At 48.6% G+C, this 27,993-nt stretch overlaps 1 protein-coding gene across 6 annotated transcripts; it reads right to left on the bottom strand.

The window, feature by feature from the left end:
* Nucleotides 1-27,672, bottom strand: TRIM29 (tripartite motif containing 29). 6 transcript variants are annotated; one of them, XM_063178394.1, is made up of 9 exons: nucleotides 26,540-27,672; nucleotides 18,405-18,500; nucleotides 17,034-17,267; nucleotides 16,382-16,580; nucleotides 11,624-11,707; nucleotides 7,870-7,929; nucleotides 5,826-5,924; nucleotides 4,223-4,302; nucleotides 1-1,808 (listed from the first exon to the last, which is right to left on the bottom strand). In XM_063178394.1, the coding sequence occupies exons 1-9, from the start codon at nucleotides 27,383-27,385 to the stop codon at nucleotides 1,746-1,748; spliced, it is 1,761 nt and encodes a 586-aa protein (XP_063034464.1). In that variant the 5' UTR covers nucleotides 27,386-27,672; the 3' UTR covers nucleotides 1-1,745. The 6 variants fall into 6 exon arrangements, with proteins under 6 accessions (XP_063034464.1, XP_063034462.1, XP_063034461.1 ...); XM_063178392.1 differs by having other exon boundaries at nucleotides 7,864-7,929; XM_063178391.1 differs by having other exon boundaries at nucleotides 5,826-5,927; nucleotides 7,864-7,929.
* Between the last annotated feature and the right edge of the window lie 321 nt (nucleotides 27,673-27,993).

The following is a 27,993-nucleotide window of genomic DNA, read 5'->3' on the forward strand; positions in this document are numbered from 1 at the left end:
CCTGTGGACATGAGATGCCACCAGGGGATGTGACACAAGCAGGAGATGTGTCCCCAGGGTGGAGAGGGAAGAGCTTTGGGTTGTCTGGAAGGGTTTAGGAGCTCTGGGGACAAGGGGACAGCTGCCTAGCAGGGGGTGACACATTCCCCAGCTCTGGAAAAATCCTGATGGAGTTTTTTTTTGGGAGGTGAGGAGCAGAGCTGAGTTGATGGAGGAACTCTGGGGACACGAGGTGCCACAATTCCCAGCTCCGGGAAAATCCTGCTGGGGTTTTTGGGCAGGTCAATAGCAGGGCTGAGCTTGGAGGACCTTGGGGACATGAGATGCCACCAGGGGATGTGACACAAGCAGGAACTGGGTGTCCCCGGGGTGGAGAGGGAAAAACTTTGGGGCACTCAGCAGGGTTTGACAGCTCTGGGGACAAGGGGACAGCTGCCTAGCAGGGGGTGGTGACACAATTCCCAGCTCTGGGAAAATCCCGCTGGGTTTTTTGGGAGATGAGGAGCAGAGCTGAGCTTGGAGGACTCTGATGCCATCAGGGGATGTGACACAAGGGTGGAGAGGAAATCTGGAGCTTGGGAAGGGTTTTAGGGTGTCCAGCAGGGTTTAAGAGGTCAGGGGACAAGGGGGCAGCTGCCTAGCAGGGAGTGACACATTCCACATCTCTAGAAAAATCCTGATGGGGTTTTTGGGCAGGTGAGGAGCAGAACTGAGCTGATGGAGGACCCTGGGGACATGAGGTGCCACCAGGGGATGTGTCCCCAGGGTGGAGAGAAAAATCTGGAGCTTGGGAAGAGCTTTGGGGCATCCAGCTTTGGGGACAAGGGGACAGCTGCCTAGCAGGGAGTGGTGCCACGGTTCCAGCTCTGGGAAAATCCTGCTGGGTATTTTTGGGAGGTGAGGAGCAGAGCTGAGTTGCTGGAGGAACTCTGGGGACATGAGGTGCCACAATTCCCAGCTCTGGGAAAATCCTGCTGAGGTTTCTGGGCAGGTGAGGAGCAGGGCTGAGCTGATGGAGGTCCCATCTCACCAGGGGATGTGACCCCACCATGGAAGGAAAAGCTGGAGCTTGGGAAGAGCTTTGGAGTGTCCAGCTCTGGGGACAAGGGGACAGCTGCCTAGCAGGGGGTGGTGACACAGTTCCAGCTCTAGGGAAATCCTGTTGGGTTTTTTTTTGGGAGATGAGGAGCAGAGCTGAGCTTGAAAGGACCCTGGTGCCATCAGGGGATGTGACCCCAGCATGGAGAGGAAATCTGGAGCCTGGGAAGAGCTTTGGAGCACCCAGCAGGGTTTAACAGCTCTGGGGACAAGGGGACAGCTGCCTAGCAGGGGGTGCCACATCCCACATCTCTAGGGAAACCCTGCTGGGTATTTTTGTGAGATGAGGAGCAGAGCTGAGCTGATAGAGCACCCTGATGCCACCAGGGGATGTGACACAAGGGTGGAGAGGAAATCTGGAGCCTGGCAAGAGCTTTGGGGCACTCAGCAGGGTTTGACAGCTCTGGGGACAAGGGGACAGCTGCCTAGCAGGGGGTGCCACCCAAGCATCCACAATTCCCAGAGGGGCAGAGCAGCCGGGGGGACAAGGAGGGCACAAGGAGGGCACAAGGAGGGCACAAGGAGGGAGAAGTCCTGGTGTGCTGAGGGCAGGGCCATGCCTGCCCTGCCCGGGGGAGCAGCAGGGTCGGCAGGAGCGGGGACATCTGTGACAATTCCTCAGCTGAGCTCTCCTCTCACGCAGCAGCTCAGGGCGCCTCGTTGGAGGTGGCTCCGTTGCCTTTGTTGACGTAGAAGGGGCGATAATGGGACTGCAAGGGACAATTTGGGGCACGTCAGTCTGACCCCTCCTTTACCCCTCCCATCCACCCTCATCTCTCTAATTCCTGCCTCAGCACCACGAGGAATTGGATTTTTTAATTGTTTTTCATGATGCTATTTATTTTATTTTTATATAGTCTAAGCTGTATGTGGTTTATTTATTTTATTTTATTTTATTTTTATATAGTCTAATAATAAATAATTTTATTAATTTATTTTATTTTTATATAGTATGATATGTCTTTTAATAATTTAATTTTAAAATTTTTAAATCAATTTAAATTTTAAATGAATTTAAATTAAATATAATTAATTAATTAAATTCTACTAATTTAACACTACACTTTTATTATAAGACTTTAAAAATATGTATTAATGAATAAAATACTATATAGTAAAATGTTCCTATTTAAACTTAATTTTTAAAATATTTTATGTTATATATTTACGTTATACTGTAATTTTAATTCATTATATTATAATATATAAATAGTATATATAAAAATATATATAATATACATATATAAATATATATAAATAGTATACATATATATATATATATATATATATATATATATATATATAAATATTATCCCTGGCTGCACAATCTCCAGCCTGGCTGTGAATATCCTCCCACCACTGCAGGAATTCAGGAAAAAAAGGGGGTTTTAATGTCCATTTGGAAATATCCCCAAATCACTGAAGGAATAACCGTGGAATTCAGGAAAAATTGATGTTTTTCAGCCCAGTCTGCCTTGGGTTTGTTCTCAGGTGCAGAAGGTGGGAAAACCCCACAGGCCCCTTTTGGTGCAGCCCCATTGAACAGCAGGAAACAGCAGAGCAAACCCAGCCCATCTCCCTGCTCAATGTTCCCTTTTGTCGAGATTATTTTCATTTTATGGCTCTAATTTCCAACAGAATTAAGATATGAAAGAGGAGGGCTGCATTTAAAATGGCTCCCTGCGTGTGAAAAAGACCTTCCTCCTTAAACAGCACAATCCTTTGTGAAAATTCATATTTACAGGCCTTTTAGGGTGTAGATTACTTAAATACACATTTAAAGGCTGGTTTAAAAGCCAGATTATTGGCACAACAGACCATAAAAGCTCCTGCAGAGATACTGCAGTATGTATTTTCTATTTTGGTGCTTTGAAATGCTTATATTTATCAGCTCAGTTGTTGGGTTCAGGGCTGTGTGGTGAATATTTGCTATAAAAAGGAAATGGTCATTATAAATGTGTAAAAAGGAGAGGAAGGGACACAGGGAAAGGATGGTGGGTGAAGTTACTCAGATTTTCTCAGCGGGGATTAAATAAAAATCCCTGGGAACACCATGGTGGTGGTGTTTTAGATCAAACCCAAGGCAGAAGGGATGGCAGAGTTTTGCTGGTTTGCTGCAGCACCTTCAAAGGCTCCAGGCTGGATTTCCAAGGAACATCCCTTGCACAGGAAATCTCCTCCTGGGGAGCCTTGAGAATGGGGCAGATCCAGCTGCAGCCCCCAGTTTCTACCTGCTGTGGTTTCCCTCAGTGTGGGAATGATCTCTGCTCACTTCCACCAAACACTAAATCATCTCTCACAAACGTCAGGATGACAAAAAAAATAAATTAAAAAATTGTTTCATTTGTGATGGCAAAAGCTCCACAATCTTAATTCAGATCATGCAAGGCCTTAATGCAGCGCAGTGTGAATAAAACCAGATGAACTGGGTGCTCCTTAGGCAGTGGTTGTGCATTTGAGACTACGAGCCCTGAAAGGTCACTGCCCTGTGCCCCTTATCATGGTCAGTGTGAAACCAGGGGCTCAGAGATGCTGTGGGGATTTCTGACCCCTCGTCTGGCATCCTGCAGGACATGACAATTTTGCTGTGGTTGTTTCTGGGGTCACTGACACTCTGTGGATGTCGCAGAGTGACACAGAGTGGGTGACAGGGAAAAGTGCTATCAGAACCATTTTACAGCATTTGCACTGTCCCTATCTCCTGCATCATATTTTAGACCAAAACCTTTTAAAACATCATTTTTGCAGCACTGATCAGAGCTGTGAAAGCTGGGAGGTGTTAATCTGCATCCTGAACAGGAGCAGTGGGGTTGAAACTTTCATTTCCACATTCCCAAAGGACAGGGTGGGTGACAGGGAAAAGTGCTATCAGTACCATTTTACAGCATTTACACTATCCCTATCTCTGCATCATATTTTAGACTAAAACCTTTTCAAAACATCATTTTTGCAGCATTGATCAGCACTGGGGGGGGGTTAATCTGCATCCTGAACAAGAGCAGTGGCGTTGAAACTTTTATTTCCATGATCCCAAACAGGAGCAGTGGGACTGAAACTTTTATTTCTATGCTCCCATCCTTATTCCTGAAGCTCCCCCAAGAATAAAAATTCTTCTTTTCCTTACCAATACAGACTGCTTGGAGGAGGATTTCCACGTCTGTGGCGTCACCTTCGCGGACTGGTGCCTCACTATGGAAGGGTAGGCTGTGACAACACAAAACACAGTCACACTGGTGGCAGCCCCTGCCACTGCCACCCCCGTGGTGTCCCCAGGAGCAGCAGCAGGACTGGAAGCGCCACCTCATTAGTTTTGCATTGCTCAACGTGGAAACGCAGCCGTGCCCCGGGTGGGACACACAGACAGCCGTCAGACAGATGCCTCTGCCACCAACCCATCAGGCAGGAAAAGGCAGGAGAGGAGGGCTGGCTAATTAAAACGTCTGAGGAATGCAGAGAGGTGGAATGCAATCAGCCCAATTAAATTCAGGCCGAGCCCCAGAGTCAGCGTGGTGGCTCTCGCAGAGAGCGCTGCAGGCTGTTTAATTAGCGCACAGAGCTGAGCCTGGCCCTCCTGCAGCTCCTCTGGCAGCCTGAGGTGCCCTGACCCCCCTGCAGCCCCCCAGAAATGTCACAGCCAGTGTCACCATGGCCCAGCATCCCCAGTTAATCACACCTGACTCTGCTTGGCAGGTTCTGGAGCTCCTGGATCCCACCTCTGGTGGGAAGTGACAGCAGGGTGATGAGATGGTGAATGAGGGTTTGGTTCTAGTGAGGCAGCTCCTGCATATTTTTTTTTTTTTTTTTTTTTTTTTTTTTTGGTGTTATTTTTCAGCCATGAAACTAGAGGGGCAAATGGTGTCTTCCTCAAGAATCATCTAAAATTTATCCCTGCCCATTAGACACAAAATTTAAAATCCTGGATCCCACCCTTGGTGGGAAATGACAGCAGTGAGATGACATAGTGAATGAGGGTTTCGTTCTGGTGAAGCAGCTCCTGCATATAATTTTTTTTTTAAGGTTATGCTGTTTGTGTTATTTTTCAGCCATGAAACCAGAGGAGCAAATGGTGTCTTCCTCAAGAATCATCTAAAATTTATCCCTGCCCATTACAAACAGAATTTAAAATCCCTCCACCTGTTCCTTATATAAAACTTGAATGGTTTTTAGCACTCCTTGCTGCCCTGCTTCAGCAGAGTCTCACCTGTGCAGGTGCCTCAGAGATGGGCAGTGAGGCCAAGGTGTGGAACTTCTGCAGGAATGCAGAGCAGGATTAGGGCATTTGGGACCTCAAATGGGGGCAGGAAGGCAGATCAGGATGAGGGGGTTTGGCACCTCAAAGGTGTCAAAAGGTGTCCAGTTGGGAATATCCCCCATCACTGAAGGAATAACCATGGAATTCAGGACAAAAATGGGGATTTTATTATCCCCCATCACTGAAGGAATAACCATGGAATTCAGGACAAAAATGGGGATTTTATTATCCCCCATCACTGAAGGAATAACCATGGAATTCAGGACAAAAATGGGGATTTTATTATCCCCCATCACTGAAGGAATAACCATGGAATTCAGGACAAAAATGGGGGTTTAATGTCCAGTTGGGAACATCCTCCTTAGAGGATAAGGACACCCAAGAGGTATTAATACCTCTTATTAGCAGGAAGGCATTTTAGGGGGTTTGGCACCTCGAAGGGACAGGAGGAAGGGGGACAGTCAGTTCCTAGTACCGGTCTTAGTGAAGAGGCTCCCATCAGACTGTTTGCTGAAGTCACCGGGCGGATTCTGTCCCACCGAGGAGAACTGAAAAGGCAGCTTAGTGCCATTGCCTACTGGAAGATAAAGAGGTTTTTGTTATTCCACGGGGCTGCGGGGAGACAGTTCCAAACACCCCCGTGACACTGCCACGAGTCCCTTGTGCCTCTTGTCCCTTTTCTCTCTCAGGAACAGAGGCAAGTGAGGGCAGGCAGCTCTGTGCAGCCATGATATTCTCTGAAAAATCCTTTCCTTAGGATTTTTTCCTCCTGAGAAGCTGGGAGGCCTCAGGAACAAAATGTAAACAATGGTTATCTGCTGCTGTGGAATGCAACAGGTGCATCTGGGATTGGTCTCATGTGGTTGATCCTAATTAATGGCCAATCACAGACACCTGGCTCAGACTCTGTCCGAGAGCTATTTCATTCCTTTTCTATTCTTAGCCAGATTTCTGATGAAATCCTTTCTTCTATGCTTTCAGTATAGTTTTAATATAATATAATAAATATATATATATAAATATATATAAATATATATATAATATATATATAAATATATTAAATATAAAAATTATATAAATAGATATAAAATATATAAAATATATATTTATATATAAATATATAAAAATATATAAAATATAGATAAATATATATAAATATATATAAAATAAAATATAAAATATAAAATATAAAATATAAATATATATATAAATATATAAAATATATATATAAATATATAAAATATATATAAGTATATATATAAATATATAAAATATATAAATATAGTATTTATATATAAAATAATAAGTCAAGCCTTCTGAAAGATGGAGTCAGATCCTCATCTCTTCCCTCACCCTGGGACCCCTGTGAGCCCTGTGTGGCTGTGAGGTGATGCCAGCCCCCAGGCAGGGCCCAGCCTTGCTCCTGAGAGCCCCAGAGCGCAGGTGTGGCTGCAGAGCAGCTCCCTGAGGCAGGAGGGATGACTCCAGCACTGCCCTTCCTCCCAGCACTGCAGGTTTCCTCCAAACACCATCAAAGCTTCCCCTGCTGCCCTCCTGAGAGCAGGGAGACGAGAGCGAGCCAGCTCTGACTCAGGTGTGGCTCTGAGTCACCAGAGCTCCCCAGGCTGGGTGGCCCTGGCTGATTCCAGGGAGCGGCAAAGGATGGACCTTGGAGGACCTTGGAGGACCTTGGAGGAACAAAGCAAAGGAGGGAAATGGGAAGGGAAAGGAAGATGGGGATCTGGGAAGAAAAGGCATGAACGTGGGCCAAGCTGTGTCTTTGAGAACACACGATATTCCCGTTGGGAATATCCTACCCATCATTGAAGGAATAACCATGGAATTCAAGAAAAAATAGGGGTTTAATATCCCCCCATCACTGGAGGAATAACCATGGAATTCAGGGGAAAATGGGGGTTTTAATGTCCCCACATTAGTGAAGGAATACCCATGGAATTCAGGAAAAAATGGGGGTTTTAATGTCCAGTTGGGAATATCCCCCCACGACTGAAGGAATAACCATGGAATTCAGGAAAAAAATGGGGGTTTTAATATCCCCCCATCACTGAAGGAATAAGCACGGAATTCAGGAAAAAAATGGGGGTTTTAATGCCCAGTTTGGGAATATCCTCCTTAGAGAATAAGGACACCTAAGAGGTATTAACACCTTTTATTAATAAAAGGTGTGACAGAAAGAAGCACCTCGTGCTTCTGAGACCAGCTGGGAGTACTTGGAGTCTCCTCCTGCTTCTGCCGCCAGCTCCTCGGGGTGCTCTGGGTGCTCTGGGCATCTTTACAAACTGCCTCCTGTGTTTTTGCACCTCTTTTTTCTGTGACCAAGCAGAACCAGGGGCGCCTTTCCCTGGCTGGGCAGTGTGTGACAGCCCAGCAGGAGCTGGCTCTGGGGTTTTTAGGTGCCAGGGCAGCTGAGAGGGCAGCAGGAGGGGTGGGTTAGTGAGGCAGAAAGCTGTGGCACGGGGGGTTAGATCCTCTCAGGCTGCAGGCAGAATTACCCGTACCAAGTGTTTCCTCGGTCGCTTGGAAGGAGGAAAATTCCCATGACCGTGGGTTGAAATTGGCTGTAAAAACAAGAGCATCCAGTTCAGCAGTGGGCTCCTGACGAGGCTGTGCCTGGCACTGGTCTAGGAAAGGTGCCCACCGAGCTGGGAGCAGCCCCAGAGCAGAAATATGGGCCCAGGCAGCAGAGGAGAGCCTGGGTTTTACCAATGGGTGATGGGGAGTGGGGAACAGAGAGAGAAAAACTCTTCTCCTGCAGTGATCAGAGCTGCCAGTGCCACAGAGCTGCAGTTTGGGTTTCGGGACTCAAATGAGAGCTCTGCAGGCAGAGCTTGGGGTTCAGAGCTCCACAGGCACCGGGACAGGAACATTTCCCAGCCCTGTGTCTGTCCCAGGACAGGAACATTTCCCAGGACAGGAACAATTCCCAGCCCTGTGTTCCCCAGGACAGGAAGATTTCCCAGCCCTGTGTGTCCCAGCACAGGAACATTTCCCTGCCCTCTGTGTTCCCCAGAACAGAAACATTTCCCAGCCCTGTGCCAGGTGTGTGCACCAGGACAGGAACATTTCCCTGACCTGTGCCAGGTGTGTATTCCAGGACAGAAACATTTCCCAGGACAGGAACATTTCCCAGCCCTGTGTCTGTCCCAGGACAGGAACATTTCCCAGGACAGGAACATTTCCCAGCCCTGTGCCAAGTGAGTGCTCCAGGCTCCCACCAGGACACAGACTGGTGTGTAGGGAAGGCAGTAAAGCCCTTTGAGCACCCAGTAGAGCAAAAAGAGGGATCCTTGGAGCTGCTCTGCTGCCATCCTGTGGGCTGCTTCTCTATTTAAGATGTGTTTCTGTGTGCACAATTCTGTTTAAGATGTGTTTCTGTACACACAATTCTCTCTCTGTGTGCCTGAGTCCCTTCTACTCTTCATTCCAAGATGATTTTTCCAGCCTCCTCCTGGTTTTGGCCAAACTGTTTGACACACCAGGAGAAGAAAGCTCAGTGGGAGAGGACAGAAAGGAGCGTGGAGCAGCTGGACAGATTGTCCCTCTGTCTTTGGGGCAGTGTTTGAAGTGTTTTATGCCCCTCTGCCTCATCCTGTCATCCCTGCAAGGAAATACTGGAGCATAGAATGGTTTGGGTTGGAAGGGTTGAGATGATTAAAAATCATCTCATTCCAGCCCCTGCCATGGACAGGGACACCTGGTTGCTCCAAGCCCTGTCCAGCCCGGCCTTGGGCACTTCCAGGGATCCAGGGGCACCCACATCTGCTCTGTGCCAGGGCCTCACCACCCTCACAGGAAGAATTTCTTCCTAATATCCCATCTAAACCTCCTCTCTTGCAGCTTGAAGCCATTTATTATGAAATTCAGGAGTCTTGATTTTAAGCAGGGTTTAAACCCAGAAGGTTCAGCTGGAATCCAAGCAGTTCCCCAGTCTGGGCTGCTGTAATTAGCACAGAGCATTCCTCAATCCAGCAAACAGAATTTCCACTGTGGCCTGGGGCAGAATCTGCAGTGACCCAGCCTGAGAACAGGGTGTGTAGCAGAGCTGCCATGAGATATTGGAGATTCCAAGGGTGTAACACAATGCAGAGGGTGGTCCTCGTTTTTTTTCCCTCCTGTTTTTTGGGATTCTTGAGCAGAGATGCAATCAGCTGCGCTGCTGGACTTGGCTGCCTCAGGGACAGGGCACAGAGGGCTCAGGAGGGTTCAGTGAGGATGAGGATGGCGCATTATTCATGGGGTGATCCTTGGCCAGCCAGCCTGCAAGCCAAGCGGGTCACGTCTCCTGCTTTGCCTACTGATTCACCCTGCTCCTAAATTCTCTCCTAGAATGGTTCCAGCAGCTGGATCCTCCCTGAGCCCTGGCCCTGCAAAATCTCCATCCAGCACAGGCAATCCTGGATCAGCTGGATCCTCCTGAGCCCTGGCCCTGATGGCCTCTGGGTGCAATCTTTCATCACCTGGATCCTTTCTGAGCTCTTTCTCTGCTCCATCCCCATCCAGCACAGCTCTGAGTGCAATCCTGGATCACCTGGATCCTTTCTGAGCCCTTTCTCTGCTCAATCCCCACCCAGCACAGGCTCTGGGTGCAATCCTGGATCACCTGGATCCTTTCTGAGCTCTTTCTCTGCTCCATCCCCATCCAGCACAGCTCTGAGTGCAATCCTGGATCACCTGGATCCTCTCTGAGCCTTTTCTCTGCTCCATCCCCATCCAGCACAGCTCTGAGTGCAATCCTGGATCACCTGGATCCTCTCTGAGCCTTTTTCTCTGCTCAATCCCCACCCAGCACAGGCTCTGGGTGCAATCCTGGATCACCTGGATCCTCTCTGAGCCTTTTCTCTGCTCCATCCCCATCCAGCACAGGCTCTGGGTGCAATCCTGGATCACCTGGATCCTTTCTGAGCCCTTTCTCTGCTCCATCCCCATCCAGCACAGCTCTGAGTGCAATCCTGGATCACCTGGATCCTCTCTGAGCCTTTTTCTCTGCTCAATCCCCACCCAGCACAGGCTCTGGGTGCAATCCTGGATCAGCTGGATCCCTTCTTTTTTCCCTTCCTTTTTACCAGGTTGGGCACTGTCCCCATCCCAGGGGATGACACTGCCTGGTGTTCCTCCCTGTCACACCCCTTCAATGCCTTCGGGGCTGTTTCCACCTGAAAGCTCCAGATTTTGGGTAGACATAAGCTCAGCTTGTGCTGGGTTAAAATTGATTTTCAGATTTCCCTCAGGGTTGGAAAGTTTTGGGTGCAGGGCTGAGCCTGTGGTCTCAGCAGAGGGCCTGCAAACCCTGAGGAAAGAGAGCAGAAAAACAAACTCAAGTCTAAAAAATCACCACTCTGCCCCCGAACTTGGGAAGAGCCAAGTTGAAATGGGAATGCCAGCCCTGCTCCAAACATCCTCAGGGAGCTGCCAGGCGTGGGCTGAGGGCACAGAAGGGCAAACTGGCAATGCAGACAAAGGGCTCAGTGTTGGGGTCTGGGTTCTCCTCAGGAAACACCAGCACAGGGCAGGAATGTGCCCTCAGGGACTGTCCCTGCTGCCATGGCCCTGCCCAGAGCAGCAGCTGGAAACACCTGGCAAACCCAGCAGGGCTGAAATTTGGTCACTTGTTTGGTGCCACTCTCCCTGTTCATTTGTTCCTCGCCTTCCCTGGGCTTTCAGCACTCTCAGCTCCTTGCTCTGGATGCCAGTTTGGGAATGCCAGCTGTGATTTTAGAGCTGGGTGTGTTGGAAATATTGGTTCACTCCAAATATTCACCCTGCAGTGGCCACACTGCAAGAGGGACATAAAACTAATCACCAGGGCTCTTGTCAGAGCTCACAGAGGAGCTCCAAACTCCTGGTTTTGGGGTATTTTTAAGGACTTCTGACTTCTGTTGTTCCTGACTTCTTCTGTCCTTTCACTGTTAGGAAAAATTATGTTTGGTAGTGAAAGTAAAATCTGAATGCAGCTTTCACTTGATAGCACAGAGAGATAAGTTTTGGGTGGAGAAAAACACTGATTTTATCCTGGAAACTCATTTCAAAACTCCCCCGTGTTCACTCTTGGATAGAGTTCAGCCACTCCAGCTCTTCCCCATAAAATTGAGAACATTTTCTGCCTGCTGTGAGGCAAAAGCTCTGTAACTGGAGAGAAAACGTGAAGAGGGATGGATCTGAGATATGGAAAATAGCAAATTTTGGGCTGGATTGTGTGAAGTTGCTTTCCTGAGGTGGAAGGGAGCCTGCCCAGCTGTGGGATGCCATCCTTACCTTTGGGAGACAGGAACATGGAGAATCTCTTCAGGTTGTCAGGCTGGTTCCACTCGTAGTTGTTCATCATGAACCGGTGATCCCCTGCGGAGGGAGAGCAGGGCATGAATCACAGAATTAATCACAGAATTAATCACAGAATTAATCACAGAATCACAGAGTCACAGTGTCACTGAATCACAGAATTGCAGAATCACAGAGTCACAGAATTGCAGAATCATAGAACTGCAGAATCACAGAACTGCAGAATCACAGAGCCACTGAATCTCAGAGACACAGAATCACAGAATCACAGAATCACAGAATCACAGAATCGCAGAATCTCTGAGTCACAGAGTCACAGAATTGCAGAATCACAGAATCTCAGAGACACAGAAATTTCACATAATCACAGAATCACAGAATGATGAGGTTGGAAGAGACCTCCAAGATCATCGAGTCCAACCTGTGCCATAACACCTCAACCATAGCACCAAGTTTCGTGTCCAGTCTTTGTTAAACACACCCAGAGATGGTGATTCCACCACCTCCCTGGGAAGAGCATTCCAGTGCTTTATTATTCTTCCGGTGAAAATTTTTTTCCTAATATCCAACCTATCCCTTCCCTGCCATAGCTTGAGCCTGTGTCCTCTGCTTCTGCCAGAGACCAACCCCAGCTGTCTGCAGCCTCCCTTCAGGAAGGTGTAGAGAGCAATAAGGTCACCTCTGAGCCTCCTTTTCTCCAGGCTAAAGAAACCCAGTTCCTTCAAAAGTTCTTCACAGGGTTTGTGTTCCAAGCCCCTCTCCAGCCTTGTGTTTGAGCATCTCAACACCCTTCCCAAGCTGAGGGACCAGAAGTGGCCAGAACAGCATTCAGGGTTTGCCCTCACCAGTGCCAGGTCCGGGGGCACAATGAGCTCCCTGGTCCTGCTGGCCCCACCATTCCTGACCCAGGCAGAGCCATTGGCCTCTTGGCCACTCTGCTGGCTCATGTTCAACCAGCTGTCACCAGCACCCCCAGGTCCAGGGAGCACAGGATGCACTTTGGGGGTCTTTAATCCCCCTGGGGCATCTCTGTCTGGGAGCCAAAGCAGTTCTGGAGCTGGCCAGGGTCTAAGATAAAAGATTCCTTCAGAGGCAAAGCCCAGGTGAAGCATTCAACCTCACAGCAAACTCAGTATCTTTTAAATCCATAGGGACCTGAGAGTTGAGGCATTTTTACCAAAATGATGATGTGTGGCTAAAAATGACTCCAAAAGTTTGAGTTTGGCTCCTTTACTGCATTCACCTGAGCACAGCGTGGCTGATGGAGAATTGCCACTCTTGAAAGCCCCAGAAATCACTTCTGGGGGGGTTCCATGGGTTGGCTTCTCCAGTTTTCAGAGAGAGATGCTAAAGCTGAGCTGCAAACAGCTCTAAACCCTTGGGCAAGGGTGGCTGGTTCAGGTTTCATGGATCAAACAGCCTGGGTTTGGGTTTCTGACACTGATTCACAGGCAATGAGGCTTTATCACTACACTTGCTCATGAAAACATTCTTTGGAGGCCTCCACAAACCTATTGTTCTCTGCAAGGAAGTAAATTCAGTTTTTGTGTTTAAATAGCTCCATTCTTTGATTCTCAAGTCACTGAACAAACTTTTCTTTTATTTCTCCCATTTCTTTCAGTGCTATTTAAGCTCCCTGATTATTTGTCTCCTCACCACACAGGTACCTGTTATGACAACTAAAAGGACATGGATTCCCTTTGGAGTCTGCTATTAAGCAGCTTTCATTCCATTAATATAATATTTCTTCCTGGGAAGGTTTTTTTTTTACAGTGGAAGATCAAGCCAGCTGCAAATGAATTTGTTGCAGTGACTCAGGGGGAGTCTGAGTTAATAACTCCACAGTTCCTTAATGGATTTAATTCCCTGGCAGCCACTGGATGCAGAGTGCTGCCCTCTTTCATCTGCAACCATGGCTTGGAGAATGGAGAGCTCTGAAGCTCCTGGGACTCGCCATAAATAACTTTTCCCAACTTTTCATTAGGGCAGAATCCAAGCTGAGTCCCTGGTAAAGCACCTGGAAGCACCCAGGTTTCTGGCAGGAGTTAAAAACAATTTTGGCACTTGGATTTTATGAATGTCAAATAAAAACGAGGGCTTCGGGCATCAGTAACATGGGAGAGACCCCAATTAAAATAATCAAGAAGTAATCAGGCTTTATCCTGAGCTACCAGAACTGAGCAGCTGCAGAACTTTGTTGGGTTTTAAAAATGCCCAAGGAAAATGCAAAACCCAGCAGATGGAAATTCTGCGCAGCTTCAGGTGAACAAAGAAAGAAAAATGCACAGAAGTGATTTTTGCATGTTTGTCATCTATTGATATTGAGTTGTTGTCAAATTTCTCAGTAATTCTGGAGCATGTGGAGGGTTGGGAATTTTAATAGGAATGTTACAGTGATGGAAGATGAGTAATATTCAATTTCTGGTGCTACTTTAAAGGCAGGGAGAGTTTTGAAACCTGCATCTAGCTGTGCATCCTGAGCCTTCTGGGATCCCTGACCTTCCTGAAAGGTTGGTCCAGAAGGATCTGGTCCATTTAATTCATGTCTGATGGAGAATGATGGCTCTGTAATTATTGACACAGGAGGGGTCTCCAGTAAATACTGTGAATTTGAGTGAATTATCAACAATTTTGCAGATCTGCAGCAGAGTTCCTCAGCTCCTGAGTTGCATGAGCTGTCCTTGAGGTTATTCCTGCACCTTTTGGCCTCCCACATCCTCCTGGAAGAGCAGGGTGCCACTTATCCTGATATCACCCACTGCTGCCCTGGTATTGGGCTTCCTCAGTGGCTGGGAGATTACATCCAGGTGAGATAACCAGGTGAGGTAACCACTCACTGCCATCCCTGCTGTCCCTGGACAACCATCCAGGTGAGGTAACCACTCATTGGCATCTTTGCACTCCCTGGATAGCCACCCAGGTGAGGTAACCACTGATTCCCATCCCTGGAGAACCATCCAGGTGAGGTAACCACTCATTCCTATCGCTGCTGTCCTGATAACCATCCAGGTGAGATCACCACTCATTCCTGCTCTCCCTGGGTAACCTTCCAGGTGAGATAACCTCTCATTGCCATCCCTGCTGTCCCTGGACAATCATCCAGCTGAGATAACCAGTGATTTCCATCCCTGCTATCCCTGAATAACCATCCAGGTGAGGTAACCACTCATCCCTGCTCTCCTGGACAACCATCCAGGTGAGATAACCCCTCACTCCCATCCCTGCTCTCCCTCTATAACTATCCAGGTGAGATAACCACTCATCCCTGCTCTCCTGGACAACCATCCAGGTGAGATCACCACTGATTCCCACCCCTGCTCTCCTGGAGAACCATCCAGCTGAGATAACCAGTGATTTCCATCCCTGCTATCCCTGAATAACCATCCAGGTGAGGTAACCACTCATCCCTGCTCTCCTGGACAACCATCCAGGTGAGATCACCACTGATTTCCATCCCTGTTCTCCTGCATAACCATCCAGATGGGATCACCACTGATTCCCATCCCTGCTGTCCCTGGATAACCATCCAGGTGAGGTCACCACTGATTCCCATCCCTGCTGCCAGAGGTCATCCCCTGGGATTAGGCAACGTGCCCAGGGTTACAAAGGTCTGGGAAGTGCAGACAGCACAGCCCTGTTGTGGTGCCCTGTCCTGATCTCAGGTGTGAGTGAGCAGGATGTCCTGATCTCAGGTGTGATGCAAGACAAGTCCTTTATTCACAGCTAATTGTGAGGAAGTGGGCTATAAAGTTAAAAGATTGGTTTTGCTGATGTGGTGGTGGCTGTGACCTCTCTGTTCACCTTAAACACCACTGAGGTGTGGGGAACAGCCTGGGTCAGGGCAGGCAGGAAAGCTGTCCCAGGTGGAACAGGGAATATGATCAGAATCATTCCAGCTCAAGCTGTAGCTGAACACCCAAATTGAGCCATTTTTTACTTTGAAAATTACATTTTCGAATATTTCCTTCTCAGTGGCAGGTGCTTGCAGGGTATTCCAGCGCTGAAACCCTGCACTTGTAATATTTGATGTCACACCAGCACCCTCCATGTGCTAACTGAGTGTACAAATGGGGTTCCAAACTTGCCATCCCACATTCCTCCTGTGTGAATTCACCCTTCACTGAGCTGCCTCAGCAGATCTGTGGAGTTTCCCCTCCTGGAAAATGTCCTGCTAAATTTCCAGGGGATTGCTGGAGCCTGGCACAGGGCAGGAGGGAAGGGTGGCTGCTCTTGACTCCACACGTTAAATCCTAAACATGAAACCCTAAAATGAACCAAAAATCAGGGAAGTGGAGCCAGTTTGGTGTCCTGTATGGGATACCCTAAATCTGGCAGTTCAGCTGATTCCATCCCCCTCTGATATTCCAGAATTCACATTCTTCTAACTCTCATCTTCCAGAATTAATTCCAGCTACAGGAGTTGCTTCTCCCACTTCCCCCCCTGGTCTTTGCTTGTTTTCTTCCTCGCCAGGAGTGCTCACCGTCCTCACCACCCCTGACCCTGCCTTCCAGGGGAGCAGGGAGGGGAATTTTGGGGATGTTTTACTGTTCTCCATGTGGTTTTACCGTTTCTATGTGGCTCCTTCCAGAATTAATTCCAGCTACAGGAGTTGCTACTCCCACCTTCCCCCAGTCTTTGCTTGCTTTCCTCTTGACCAGGAGTGCTCACCATCCTCACCAGCCCTGAGCCTGCCCTCTGGGGAAGCAGGGAGGGGAATTTTGGGGATGTTTTACCGTTCTCCATGTGGTTCCTCTCGATGAAGTTGCGGCCCAGGTCTGCCTTGCAGATCTTCTCCACATGCCTCATGCAGACGTTGAGGAGATCATCCCTGAGCAGCCCCATGGATGGGCTCATGCTCTCCCCTTCCAGCAGCACGCTGTAGGTTGGGAGGGATGGAGGGGGCACATAATTCCTCATCAGAGCCCCAAATTCCTGCCAGAGAAAGGGATGGCATTAATGAGGATCATAAAGGTGTGGAGGCTGAATTGGAGGAAGCTGGTTGGTATTGGAATCCAAAAGTGGAAAGGTGTCACAGACATGTTTTATGGAAAATCCTTTCCTTAGGATTTTTTCTCCTGAGAAGCTGACAGGCCTCAGGAACAAAATGTAAAAAATGGTTATCTGCTGCTGTGGAATGCAACAGGTGCATCTGGGATTGGTCTCATGTGGTTGTTTCTAATTAATGGCCAATCACAGTCAGGTGGCTCAGACTGTCTGAGAGTCACAGGATTTTATTATCATTCCATTCCACTCTTTCCTTACAAGCCTTCTTGATGCCAGCTGTTTATTTACAGAGTTCACACATCTCACACTTTTTTGGGCTTGTCTTTGGGACAAATCTTGTCCTCACAAGGACAAAGGGAAGGGAAATGAGGTCTGTGTCACCTGCAGGAAGAGCACGGAGTCGCTGATCTGGTGGATCTGCTCCCTGTTCTCCTTGTCTTCTCTCAGCAGCTTCGCCCTCTCCTCCAGCTCATCCACAATTTCCTTCACGTTCTCCGAGGCAATCTTCTCCCTCTGGTCCAGGGCAGCCTTCACCTCATCCCTCTGCCTCTCCAGGTCACGGATCAGCTCCTTGAAGTGCTGGTCCACCGTGGCTTTCTCGTTGGTGGTGTAATTCTGGGTGGGGAAGGGGCACAGAGAGGAGGCAGCAGGAAAGAGGAGCAAGAAAATATTAAAATTTCACTGATTTCTTTGCTAGCAGAGAGACACAGAGGGGGATAAATCCAAGGATTCAGCATTTAGGGTATGGAAACTCCAGCTAGGCATGTCTCAGCTGCAGGAAAGTTGTGCCAAGAGAAGCAATACCTGTTCCTGCAATATTCACATGGATGCAATCCAAAAGGGCCACTGCCTTCCCAGAGGTAAGAGCACATCTCCAATTTCAATTCATGCACTCACAGGTGACATTTAAAAACTCTCTGTCACCTTCTAAATCAGGGCTCTGGCTCCTGGATTATTTGAGGACCAAATTCCCACCATTTCAAAGGATGAAAGGTGCTGAAACTCTTTTTACAAGCCTGACCTCGAGGTGCCTCTGAAATATTCCTCAGAAGGACCGGGGATGTAACTATATTGAGAGTCAGAATTTCTAGGTCAGGTTTCCAATAATAATAATAATAATAGTAATAATAGTAATAATAAAGCAGATGAAAAGCAGAGCTGGTGAGCCAATGTGCTTGCACCACATAAAAGGGAGAAGAATGGCTTTGCCTGTTAATATTATGCAAATTTTCTGGGGTGTCTCCAACTTGTGCTTTCACTGCTTTATTCAGTTAGGCTATAAATGAAAAAAATAATACCATGACTCTATTCCAACCCTTACCACGGTGCAAGAATTACAAAGGAGCCCTCTCTCAGCATGGAAAAAGCTGTTCCACCATAAATAAGACGTTTGTGTGGGTAAATTCTTCTGCTCCTGCTGTCTTATCTCAGTTTGGGCAACCCAGAGCCCTCCTGCAGGTTATTTGTGGATTTTGTTTCTAAATCTGCCTGGCTACTGGTGATGGAAGGGCCACAAAGGACCTAAAAAAGGAGCCAGAGCAGGGAGGTGCCTCGGTTTTGTATCAGGGCTGCATCTCCCCGCAGGGAATGTCGCAAGATGACTTCAGTGGGAGTTGTTGTTTCCAAGATTTGGCTGGGAGTTTGGGGATGAGATAAGGGCTGGGGAAGGGATGGAGTGAGGAAGGGATGGAGGGATGAGGGAGAGGAGGGGAGCAGGAATTGGGGCTGACAGGAGGGGCCCCTCGAACGCACCTTGATGCGGTCCCTCTCCTTCTGCCACTTGTCCACCTCATCCTCCACCTCGATGATCTTCAGCTGCAGCTGCTCCTTCTGCAGGGACAGCTCCGTCTGCGGGGAGAGCAGAGGAGAGGAGATGAGAGGGGAGGGACCCTGGTGAGCTGGTGGCCCCTTCCACCAGCCCCAGCCTGCCCTGCTGTGTCACTCTTGCACAGAGAATGACACAGGTGAGAGGCAGGATTGTAAAAAGAGCAAAAGAAGGTTTTATTCAAGAGAACCACATGGTTTTTATAGAGTGATAGGATAGATTCTGTTTGATTGGCCGCTTAACAAAAGCACCTTTCTCACACACTGTCCTTGAGAAGAACAGAAAGACAAAGTAGAATAACACCACCTGCAAACTGATTGTGCTTAACAAGTTCTCACATCCTCACAACTCCCTGAAAGTTCTCACAAGCCACTGTGACAAACCCTTGCTGTTTCTCTCTCTGTCCCACATCACCCTGTCCTAGGGTGACATTGTGAGGCTTGTACCCCCATTTGTGTGGGCTGTTCATGCTGGATATCATGTTCTGTGCCTTCAAGACTGGCTCTGAAAAGTGAAGTTTTGGTTTTTTTTGGTTCTGCTATCAGCCGCTCCCCCCTGGCTGGCGGGACACAGAGACAGGGCAGTACATGGTGCTGCTTTTGCTTTTTGCTTGGCTTTTCGCTTTGCTCTTGCTTCTGCTCATTAGTTAGTTTGGCTAAGCAGTCTGAGTTTTCTCTGGACTGTTTCTCCTCTCCCTTTTTTGGACCAACTCGAACCTGCTCCAGACTGGGACCTGGGAACACTGAGAATTTGCACCTTGTGGCTGCAGCAGCTGCCCCAGTGGTCGAGGGATTGATAACACAGTGAGCACCCACAGGAGAGACTTTCTGAATTTGTCATCTTGTCATTTGTCATAGCGGTGACAGAGTGGTGTCACCTGGTATTGCTCATTTTGTGTGCTGGGGGGTGTTTTCCTATCAAATAAACAGGTTCTTTCCACTTCTCTCCGAGGAATCCCTCCCAGACTGGTCGGTGAGGGTTTGCTTTCTGGAGGGGCCCCCTTTTGGAGGTTTTCTCCCCAGTTTGCCCTAAACCAGGACACAAATCCGTGCTGCTGTGCTGAGCAGAGCAGCAGGGAGGTCCAGCTGGCATCACGTGCTGCCAGCGGGCACCGACCCAGCAGATTCAGCAAAGCAGCAGCACCCACCTCCCAGGCTGCCTTTAATCACATGGGAGTCATGAGCTGCAGGGGAAGGGAGCTGTTTCAAAATTCAGCTGTGTGTGCAGAGCAGGGCCCAGCCCAGGGTGTGCCTGTGCAGCAATAACAGTTTTCGTGCAATTACGGAATGACGTTGGACGAGTGTTGCAACAAGAGGACGATGCCTCCGGCAGGAATTCTGTTTAGACAGGATTGTGGATTAATTTGCTCTGAATTGAGAGCTTTCATGTAGCGATGGAGCTGGGGAATGCTTGGAAAAAAAAAAATTGAAAAGGAAAAAAAGAGAAAGCCACAAAAGGAGGAGGGAAGAGGTGTAGTCAACCTGCTGGGCTGAGATCAGCAATTTCACTGGGATTATTTGCATTTTGTTGTGCAGTGGATTCCCAGAGAAGCTCAGAGCTGGGACCTGCACAGGAATTTGTGGCAGTGCAGACCATGCACTGTTTCCCTGGGTCATTTTTCCCCTGGATCATTTTTTCCTTGGATCAGCCCTGGACCTGAACGTTGTCAAAACCCCATTAACTCCAGCAATCCCTCCCTGGGTTGTTCCCATTCTCCATCCCTGTCCCACCCTTTGCTGGGGCATTTCTGCATTTCACGTGTGTGCAGGTTGGTCTCAGCCATGGCTGGAGGCAATCTGGCTGCGGGACACCCAGCCCAGAGCTGTTGAGGAATTCCAGAGCTGGCAGAAATTCCGTGTTCTGCCATGTCAGGAGAGTCCTGAGAACCTGCTGGTCGTGTGGGATCTTCTGCAAAATCATTAAATTCACCCAAAACCACTGAAATCCAGGCCAACAATTAGAGGCACGGATGGATAAATGCACTCTCACACTCCAGCTGTCCATCCAAGAATGTGGTGGAACATGAAAATCTGGGTTTTTATTGATCAGGGTTCGAGGGTTTTCAGTTCTGCACTGGAAATGAAGAGCGGGGAAGGAGCCGTGAACCAGCCCAGACAGGAGCTGTTGCCCTGATGCCAGCCAAGTGTCTGAGCAGCCTCTGGAGCTGGAATCCAGCACAGCTGCTCTGAGAGCCAACAGCCCCAGCTGCTCCAACCCAGAAAATCTCTGCTTGTGGAGGGACAAGGACTGGATGGTGGTTTTGTTGCCTTGTAAAACACAGGAAAAGTGGGCAGAAAAAAAGGAAGCGTGGTCAGAGGTGTCTCAGTGCATCCTCAGATTGTTTTTAGGAGTTAGGAGAGCACTGGATCTCTAAATATCACCCACACACCCTCGGCAGAGGCCTGAACGCTGCCATGAGCTGATTCTCACCCTCTGCAGGGATTCAGGGCACACAGGGAAGGATTTTGTGGCACAGCTTCGCCAGGGAGCCCACACTGGCTTCCAGATGAGAAAATCTGCCCTGCTACTGATGGAAAGAACAAAGAGAGGAGTTTGATCCCACAATTTTCACATTTTCAAGACAGCGGCTTGGAGAAATTCCTGCTGGTTTCCACTGCCACGTGCAGGGGGAGATGTCCTGTGCATGGGGACTCTGCACAGCAGGGAAATGCAATGAGATGAAAAGGGTTTAGGTCCTTTTATCCACTGCATTAACCAACATGAGAAATTACACCCAAATTCCAGGGATTTCCTTGAGCCACAGAGCTGCATCCAGCAGGCATTGATTGCTTAGGAAGTGAAAAGCTCATCTCCAGAGCAATTATTTCCATCCTCATCCCCAAAAATCAGGACGTCCTTTTAAAAAAAGGATGTAAAATCCTTTTCTAAGGATGTTAAGTCCTACAGAGAAGGATTGGAAGGAATTTTTGGGGAAGAGCAGAACTTTCACATAGACACTCCCAAACTCAAGGGATTTACAGAGAAAATGACAGGAAAAAAAAAATCAGGTGATGGCTGGAAGGTGGTGATAACAATATTATGCTTTTATGCTTCCTTTTTAATTAAGATGGGTCTCCAAGGAATTTTGGGAACTATTATTTGTAAGAGTGCTCGTGACTCCCAGCAGTTCAAACACCCCCCAGAAAGGTGGTGTGGGGTGGAACAGCCACTTAGGAGCAGAGGCACACAACAATTTGGAGCAGGTTTATGACTTGCAAATGGAAATTACAGAGATGCTCCCAATGGCCAGGATGCAAATCCCACACTCAGCCAGTCCTGGCAAAGGGGAAACACCAGCACAGAGTGCAGCAGGGGCAGGGGAGGGGAGGTGGGACTGTGGGGTGCTGCAAGAAATTAAATAAATACTACAAAGAAATACCCTAAACATAGGAAAACATGTTAAAGAGGTTCAGGGAGAGTCTGGAATAGGGGAAGCACTGGTGGCATGGGCAGAAGGGTTCTCTGGAGGTGAAGCACAACACCAAGGGTTCAATAGGTGATTTCCTGATGGTTTTAATGACTTTTTTCTGTCTGGAAGGTTGCTTTGGCTGCCCATGGGTATGACAGAAATATAATCACAATATGGGGGCCACAGGGGTTAGAGACAGGCAGTGCCTCAAGAGAAAACTCCCATCTGTCTTCACATTCCTCAGATTTTCCAGGCTCAGAAATCCTTGATGCACCCTCTAGAAGAAATCCATTGGAGGATTTGGGGTTCAGAAGATCCTAATGAGAGCTAAAACAGCAACACCCCCATGGTGGGGGTCCCCCAGAGCAGAAATAACAGGAATAGTGTGGGAAAAGCCAGGAAATTCACATTTAGACAAATTTTTGAGCACAGCAGGCTGAGAACCGAAGGCGCTGAGAACCTCCGTGCTCAGATTGGATCCCCTATTAGAGCCTCAGCTAATTAGGGCAGCTCAGAGGCTTCAGTGAAAGTTCAGAGTGTACATCCAAGGAGCTGAACCCAGCCCTGGTGCTGTGGAGGAGCTGCAGATGGGAGATTACAGAGCCCTGCGCGATGATGCAAGCGCTTTGTGCAAGGAGGCAGCGGCAGCACAAGCAGCATCATGCCCTGAACACCCTGGGAACAGCCCTGTGTCCCCAGCTCTGCTCATTAACCAAGGGAAAGCTGCACAAAGTGCTGCTCCAGCTCGTTGTCCCAGTGCAGGGCCAGGCTGGAAAGTCAGGGGGGGTGTTTGGGATATGATTCCTGCTGAGTGCACAACTGCATTTTCCCATCTCAGTTTCTGTTAAGCAGAAACCCCTGAAAACTCTGCCAGCATCCCCTGAAATGCCACTGGAAAAGCTGAGTCCTTGGAGAGAATTCCTTGCTTTAAAACAAGTGGATTTGTTAGAATTAAATAGAATTAAACCTTCCAAAGTTTAATTTTGTTTGCTCTCTGCTCAGTGACAGTGATGCAGGGATGGGAACCCCTCTGGATCCATCTCTGGGTGCACAACTGCATTTTCCCATCCCAGTTTCTGTTAAGCAGAGAGGGCTGAAATCCCTGAAAACTCTGCCAGCATCCCACAAAATGCCACTGGAAAAACTGATTCCTTGGAGAGAATTCCTTGCTTGCAAACAAGTGGAATTTATTGGAATTCCACTTGTTTGAAAGCAAGGAATTCTCTCCAAGACTGGAATTCCTTGCTTTCAGAACAAGTGGATTTTGCCTGGATTCTGTCCTCGGTGTGGAGGATTAATGCAGAATTCAGGCAAACAGACAAATTTATTTTGAGCTGCGCCCACAGGGCAGCCACAGCTGGTGTGGGTAAAACCTCCCAGCCATGCTGCAGCACTGAGAAATGCCCCCAAACCCTTCCAAAATTTAATTTTGTTTGCTCTCTGCTCAATGCCATTGATGCAGGGATGGGAACCCCTCTGGATCCATCTCTGTGGATGGTTTCCTTCAAAGCCTTTGTAAAAAACCCCTTTTCAAAGCAGCTCTGTGGGAAGGAGGAACACCCAGCTCCCCTTCCTGTACCCACAGCGAACTTTGCTTTAAAAGATGAAGAATTAGAGCAAAACACAACCAGATCAAAGTGGTTTTCAGCAGAGCTGAGCTGGCATGCTGAGCACCAGGGCTGGAGCTGGAAGGCAATGCCAGGTTGTTTCCAGCTCTGGGACTGGCAGGCAGAGGTGAAGTTGTCTCCTTTGGAGAGCAGCCCTGTAAAACAGGTTTGGGATGAAGGATCCCCTTTCAGGATGAAGGATGCTGGCTCCAAGGGGGGGCTCTGCTGATAAACCAGGGTTTTATTGGCCTGCACAAGCTGCTGTGGAGCATTCTCACTTTTCAGGTAGGAGTTGTTATTCCCCAGCCTCACAGATTTTTTTTTTTTTCCTGGCTGGTTTTTTGTGCCAGTTCTGGTGCAAACTGTTACTTTTCCTCTAAAGCTGCAGCAGGAAATGAATGCAAAGTGGATCTGGGGAGAGCATTAAAGGTTTGCTGGGTAAAATAGGCAAATAGCACTGGGTGGGAAGTCAGGCAAATGTCTGTGTCTGAGTCCCTGTGCCTTTCCTTCACTTGTGTCTGCTCAGCAGGAACAGGGGGTGAGTGACTCTCACCCCAGGCTGCTGAAAAGTGGAAGATGGGGCTGTGCTCTCTGTCTGGGACAGAGATATCAGGTTTGCACTGCCCTAACTATAGGTGTCTGTTCTGGCTTGTTTGCATTCCTCTGCTCCGTCTGCTCCGTGAGGCGACAAGCAGCGTTTCCTAATTCCTTTCTCCACAGCACAGCCCCTCTCCTCCCCGCAGCAAAGCCAGGCTGAAATCTGCATTAATTCTGCAGGTCTGAAGGGCAGATGCACCCAAACCAAGCTCATTCTGTGACACTTCTTGTGCCACCAAATCGCTGAGCTCCCAGGTTGGCAGTGCAGCAAAGCAAACCCCAGCTCTGGAACCCTTCCCAGTCCTGGAGCCACACAGCAGCCAGGGGTGAGGAAATCCCTGCAGATAAATCCTGGACACCCAGCAAGGTGTGAAAGGCTCTGTCAGGACACAGCTTTGTGCCGGTCACCACTCCAATGGCACAAGATTTGGAGGTTTTAAAGCGAAAAGCTCTGTCAGGAAACAGCTTTATTCCAGTGGCAGGATGGATTTTTGAGGTTTTAAAGTGAAAAGCTCTGCCAGGACACAGCTTTATTCCAGCGGCAGGATGGATCTGAAGGTTTTAAAGGCCCTCTGCAGCTGCTGGGATGCCAAGCTAGGAGAACTGGGCAGGGATAGGGTGACCTGGTGTGAGGTTGTGATTTATCCCTTCCAAAAGGGCAGCAGCACCAGGCACCCTCCCAGTCTGTGGTCAAATTCCAGCTGGGCTGATGTGATAAGGAGAGGTGTTAAACACCAGGGGCTTGGAAATATTCATTGCTCTTTGTGGCTCCTGCTGAGGCTCCACCTCTGGAGAATAAATCAGGGCTGGGAACAAGCATTTGTAGGCAACAGCTTTGCTGCTAATTGTTTTTGTCTGAGTGAATGCTCGCTCGAGTTACAACATGATCAGACTCTGTCAGGAGAAACTCACACATGGGCATGATTCATGTTGATAAATCCTAAATCCTCTAGGCTGAGTAGCAGCAGAGCTGAAGGTGGCAAAAAGACTCAGAGACAGGAATCAAACAGCATTTAAACCCCATTCTCTGCTCATCCACGGCTGTGCCTTTAAAACCAAGGTGCTGGAGGTGTCTCCAGCACAGGAGGAAGGATCTGAGCAGCTTTGCTTCCTCAGGAAGCAGCTGCTCACCTCGTTGCAGGCAGGAATTGGACACCTTGGCAGACACCAGGCAGGGCTTTATGTCAGGGCTGACATCAAAACCACGAGTTCAGGCAATTATGGAACAAACAGCAAGGCTGGCAAGCCCTGCAGGAATTTGGGAAAGGCTGTCTGAGACGTGGAAAAGGCTTTGTCTGGTTTCAGCAGGGCTGCAAACTGGAGATGACACGGCAAGAAAAGACCAGAGCAGCCAGAGATAAGCTCTGCACAAGATGCTCTCTCAGCCTGATGAGCTGAATCTTCCGAGCTCCTTGGGAAGAGTAAAATTGTCCTTCCCATGAAGGGAACTCAAGGGAACTGTGTCTGCCTGGTCACCACATCACAGCACTGGTTTGGGGTTTAGGAGATCTTAGTGCCCTTCCTACTCCTGACTGTGTGACTCCAGGCACCTTGTTTTATATAATTAAAATTTTACAGCTCTCTTTATTGGCATCTCTCCTGTCCTGTCTGCTTAGAAAGTTTCTTCCTTTTACCACGGGGATGTGCAGCAACAAACGTGGTGAGAGCCTGATTTTTTTGCTAGAACAAGTGAAATCCTCCTCATCCACCCAGAAAGCAAACAAGAAGAGGCTTTTAGCAAACAAAAGTGAAATCTCCCTGGATGTTCATCCTCTGAACGTGTTGTAGTAACACTTCAGGGGAAATTATCAGGTTTCGTGCTTGCACCAGGGTTTGTTGTTTTTTTGTTTTTTTTTTTTTTTTTCCATCTAAACTTCAAAAGATTTTTTCCATAGGTGTGGCTCAACAGAAAAGAAAAAAAAAACCAACAAAACCTAATCTCACTCTAATGAGCTGAGATAGCAATTTTCAATAGTCATTAGCACCCATGAGTAATTTTAGCAGCCACTGATTTGACAATTTGTATTCTGGAGGTGCTGATCCTGACTTTCTGTGGGCAACACCACACAACCACTGTCAAAACTCAAGAAAATTTTTAAAAACTTGGCATTTAGGGCTTTGCTTCAGCCACTGCTGGAAGTCAGGTGTGCTGGCAGCCAGGTTCTCCATCCCTAAATGCAGCTTGCAGAGCTGTGCTGCTGCAGGCAGGATCAGGAGAACACCAATCCCATGGAAACAGCAGCCAGGACATGTCAGTTTCTACTAAATACTTCCCACCAGCAGCCAGGAAATATCAGTTTCCACTAAACACTTCCCACTAGCACCACTGCATCCAGGATTCCACCCCAAAAATCACCTGGGAGCAGGGGAGCAAAGGCTGTGCCGTGACATCTGCAGGCTGCTAGGAACTTAAGGAATGAAAGGAGGAATGAGAGGAGAATAAAGTTACCTCTTTGCCCGCCTTCTCGATCTCCACTGTCACCGTGCTGTGGTTCTTGTGCTCCTGGAACATGCAGAGGTAGCAGATGCACATCTGGTCCGTCTGGCAGAACAGCTCCATGGTCTTGCCATGCACGGGGCACTTTCTGGCCTCGAAGTCCCTGATGGGGTCCAGCAGCTGGTGGTCCCGGAATGCCGCTCCCTCCAGGTGGGGCTTGAGGTGCAGCTCGCAGAAGGAGGCCTGGCACACCAGGCAGGACTTGACAGCCTTCTGCTTGTTGTCGATGCAGGAGTCGCAGAGAACGTCCTCCAGCTTCACGCGGGGCCGCGAGCCCGCCGCGCGCTCGGCCTTGTTGAAGGGTCTCCTCAGGTCCCCCGTCTCCACCAGGGGCAGGGAGGATTTCTTCAGGTCCCCCGCAGAGAACAGGGACTTCCTCCCTTCCCCATCAGCGGGCAGGAAGCTCTTTTTGGAATCCAAGGAGAACAGGGATTTCCTGAGGTCGCCCTTCTCTGGGAAGTTGAGGCCTGGTCTCCTCATGTCTCCGATCTGGCCGCTGTTGAACTGCATCTTCTTGGAGTCGGCCGAGTCCATGCTGAAGTAGGTTGACCTCTTCTCGTCGGATGACTCCACAAACTGAATGATGGGCCTCTTCCAGTCACTCCCAGAGAAGAGGGAGCTCTTGATCTGCCCTGTCTCCAACGCAGCGCCGCCCGTGCCTTTTATAGCTTCTTTCTCGCCTCCGCCAGGGCTCGTGGCCTTCTTGGCCTCCTCTTCTTTTTTGGGGGTAGTTGGGCTCTTCACGTCCTCGGGCTTGCTGGCGGTGCCGTTTGTCCTGGCTGCACTCCCCGTTTCCATGGCCTAAACAGGGGTTTGTAGGGGTTTCTCTGCTCGCTCTCTGCTCCAGCTCCCGGCTCTCAGCCCCCTCCAAGGCAGGCAGGCTCTGCCTGGTGCTGCTCCCAGCCAGGAAGGGCTCTGGAATGCAGAATTCAGGGAACCTTCCTGCCCCAGTGACGCTCCCTGAGGAGGAGCAGCGCGCCCGGATCGCGCCCAGGTGGATGCAAGGGGGAAAGAAAGGAAGGAGGAAAGGAAGGAGCAGACGTGGAGGGATCAGAAGAGCTCCAGCTGTGCAGTTAATTATACAAGGCAGTCCACACCCAGGAACATTCTTGTCTAACCAGGTTGGGGAGGAAGGGCTGTTTATATACATAGAAATGTCTCCTTCAAAAAAAAAAAAAAAAAAGAAGAGAAAAGAAAAGAAAAAAAAAAGGCATTTTCATTAAGATGTAGCAACCAGTTCCACCACTTGTTTCAAAAATAATTTGGTTCCTTCCTTGCAGAGATGGGCAGGGTCGGGGAGTCCACAAGATGCCCAAGGTGGGTTTGTTAACTGGGTCATAGCCGTGCACCAAAATAATTAGGGTTGTAATTAAAATGAACGCCTAGAATAAAGCATTCTTCAAGCA

Source organism: Melospiza melodia, chromosome 29, assembly GCF_035770615.1.
Source record: "Melospiza melodia melodia isolate bMelMel2 chromosome 29, bMelMel2.pri, whole genome shotgun sequence".
Lineage (NCBI taxonomy): Eukaryota > Metazoa > Chordata > Aves > Passeriformes > Passerellidae > Melospiza > Melospiza melodia.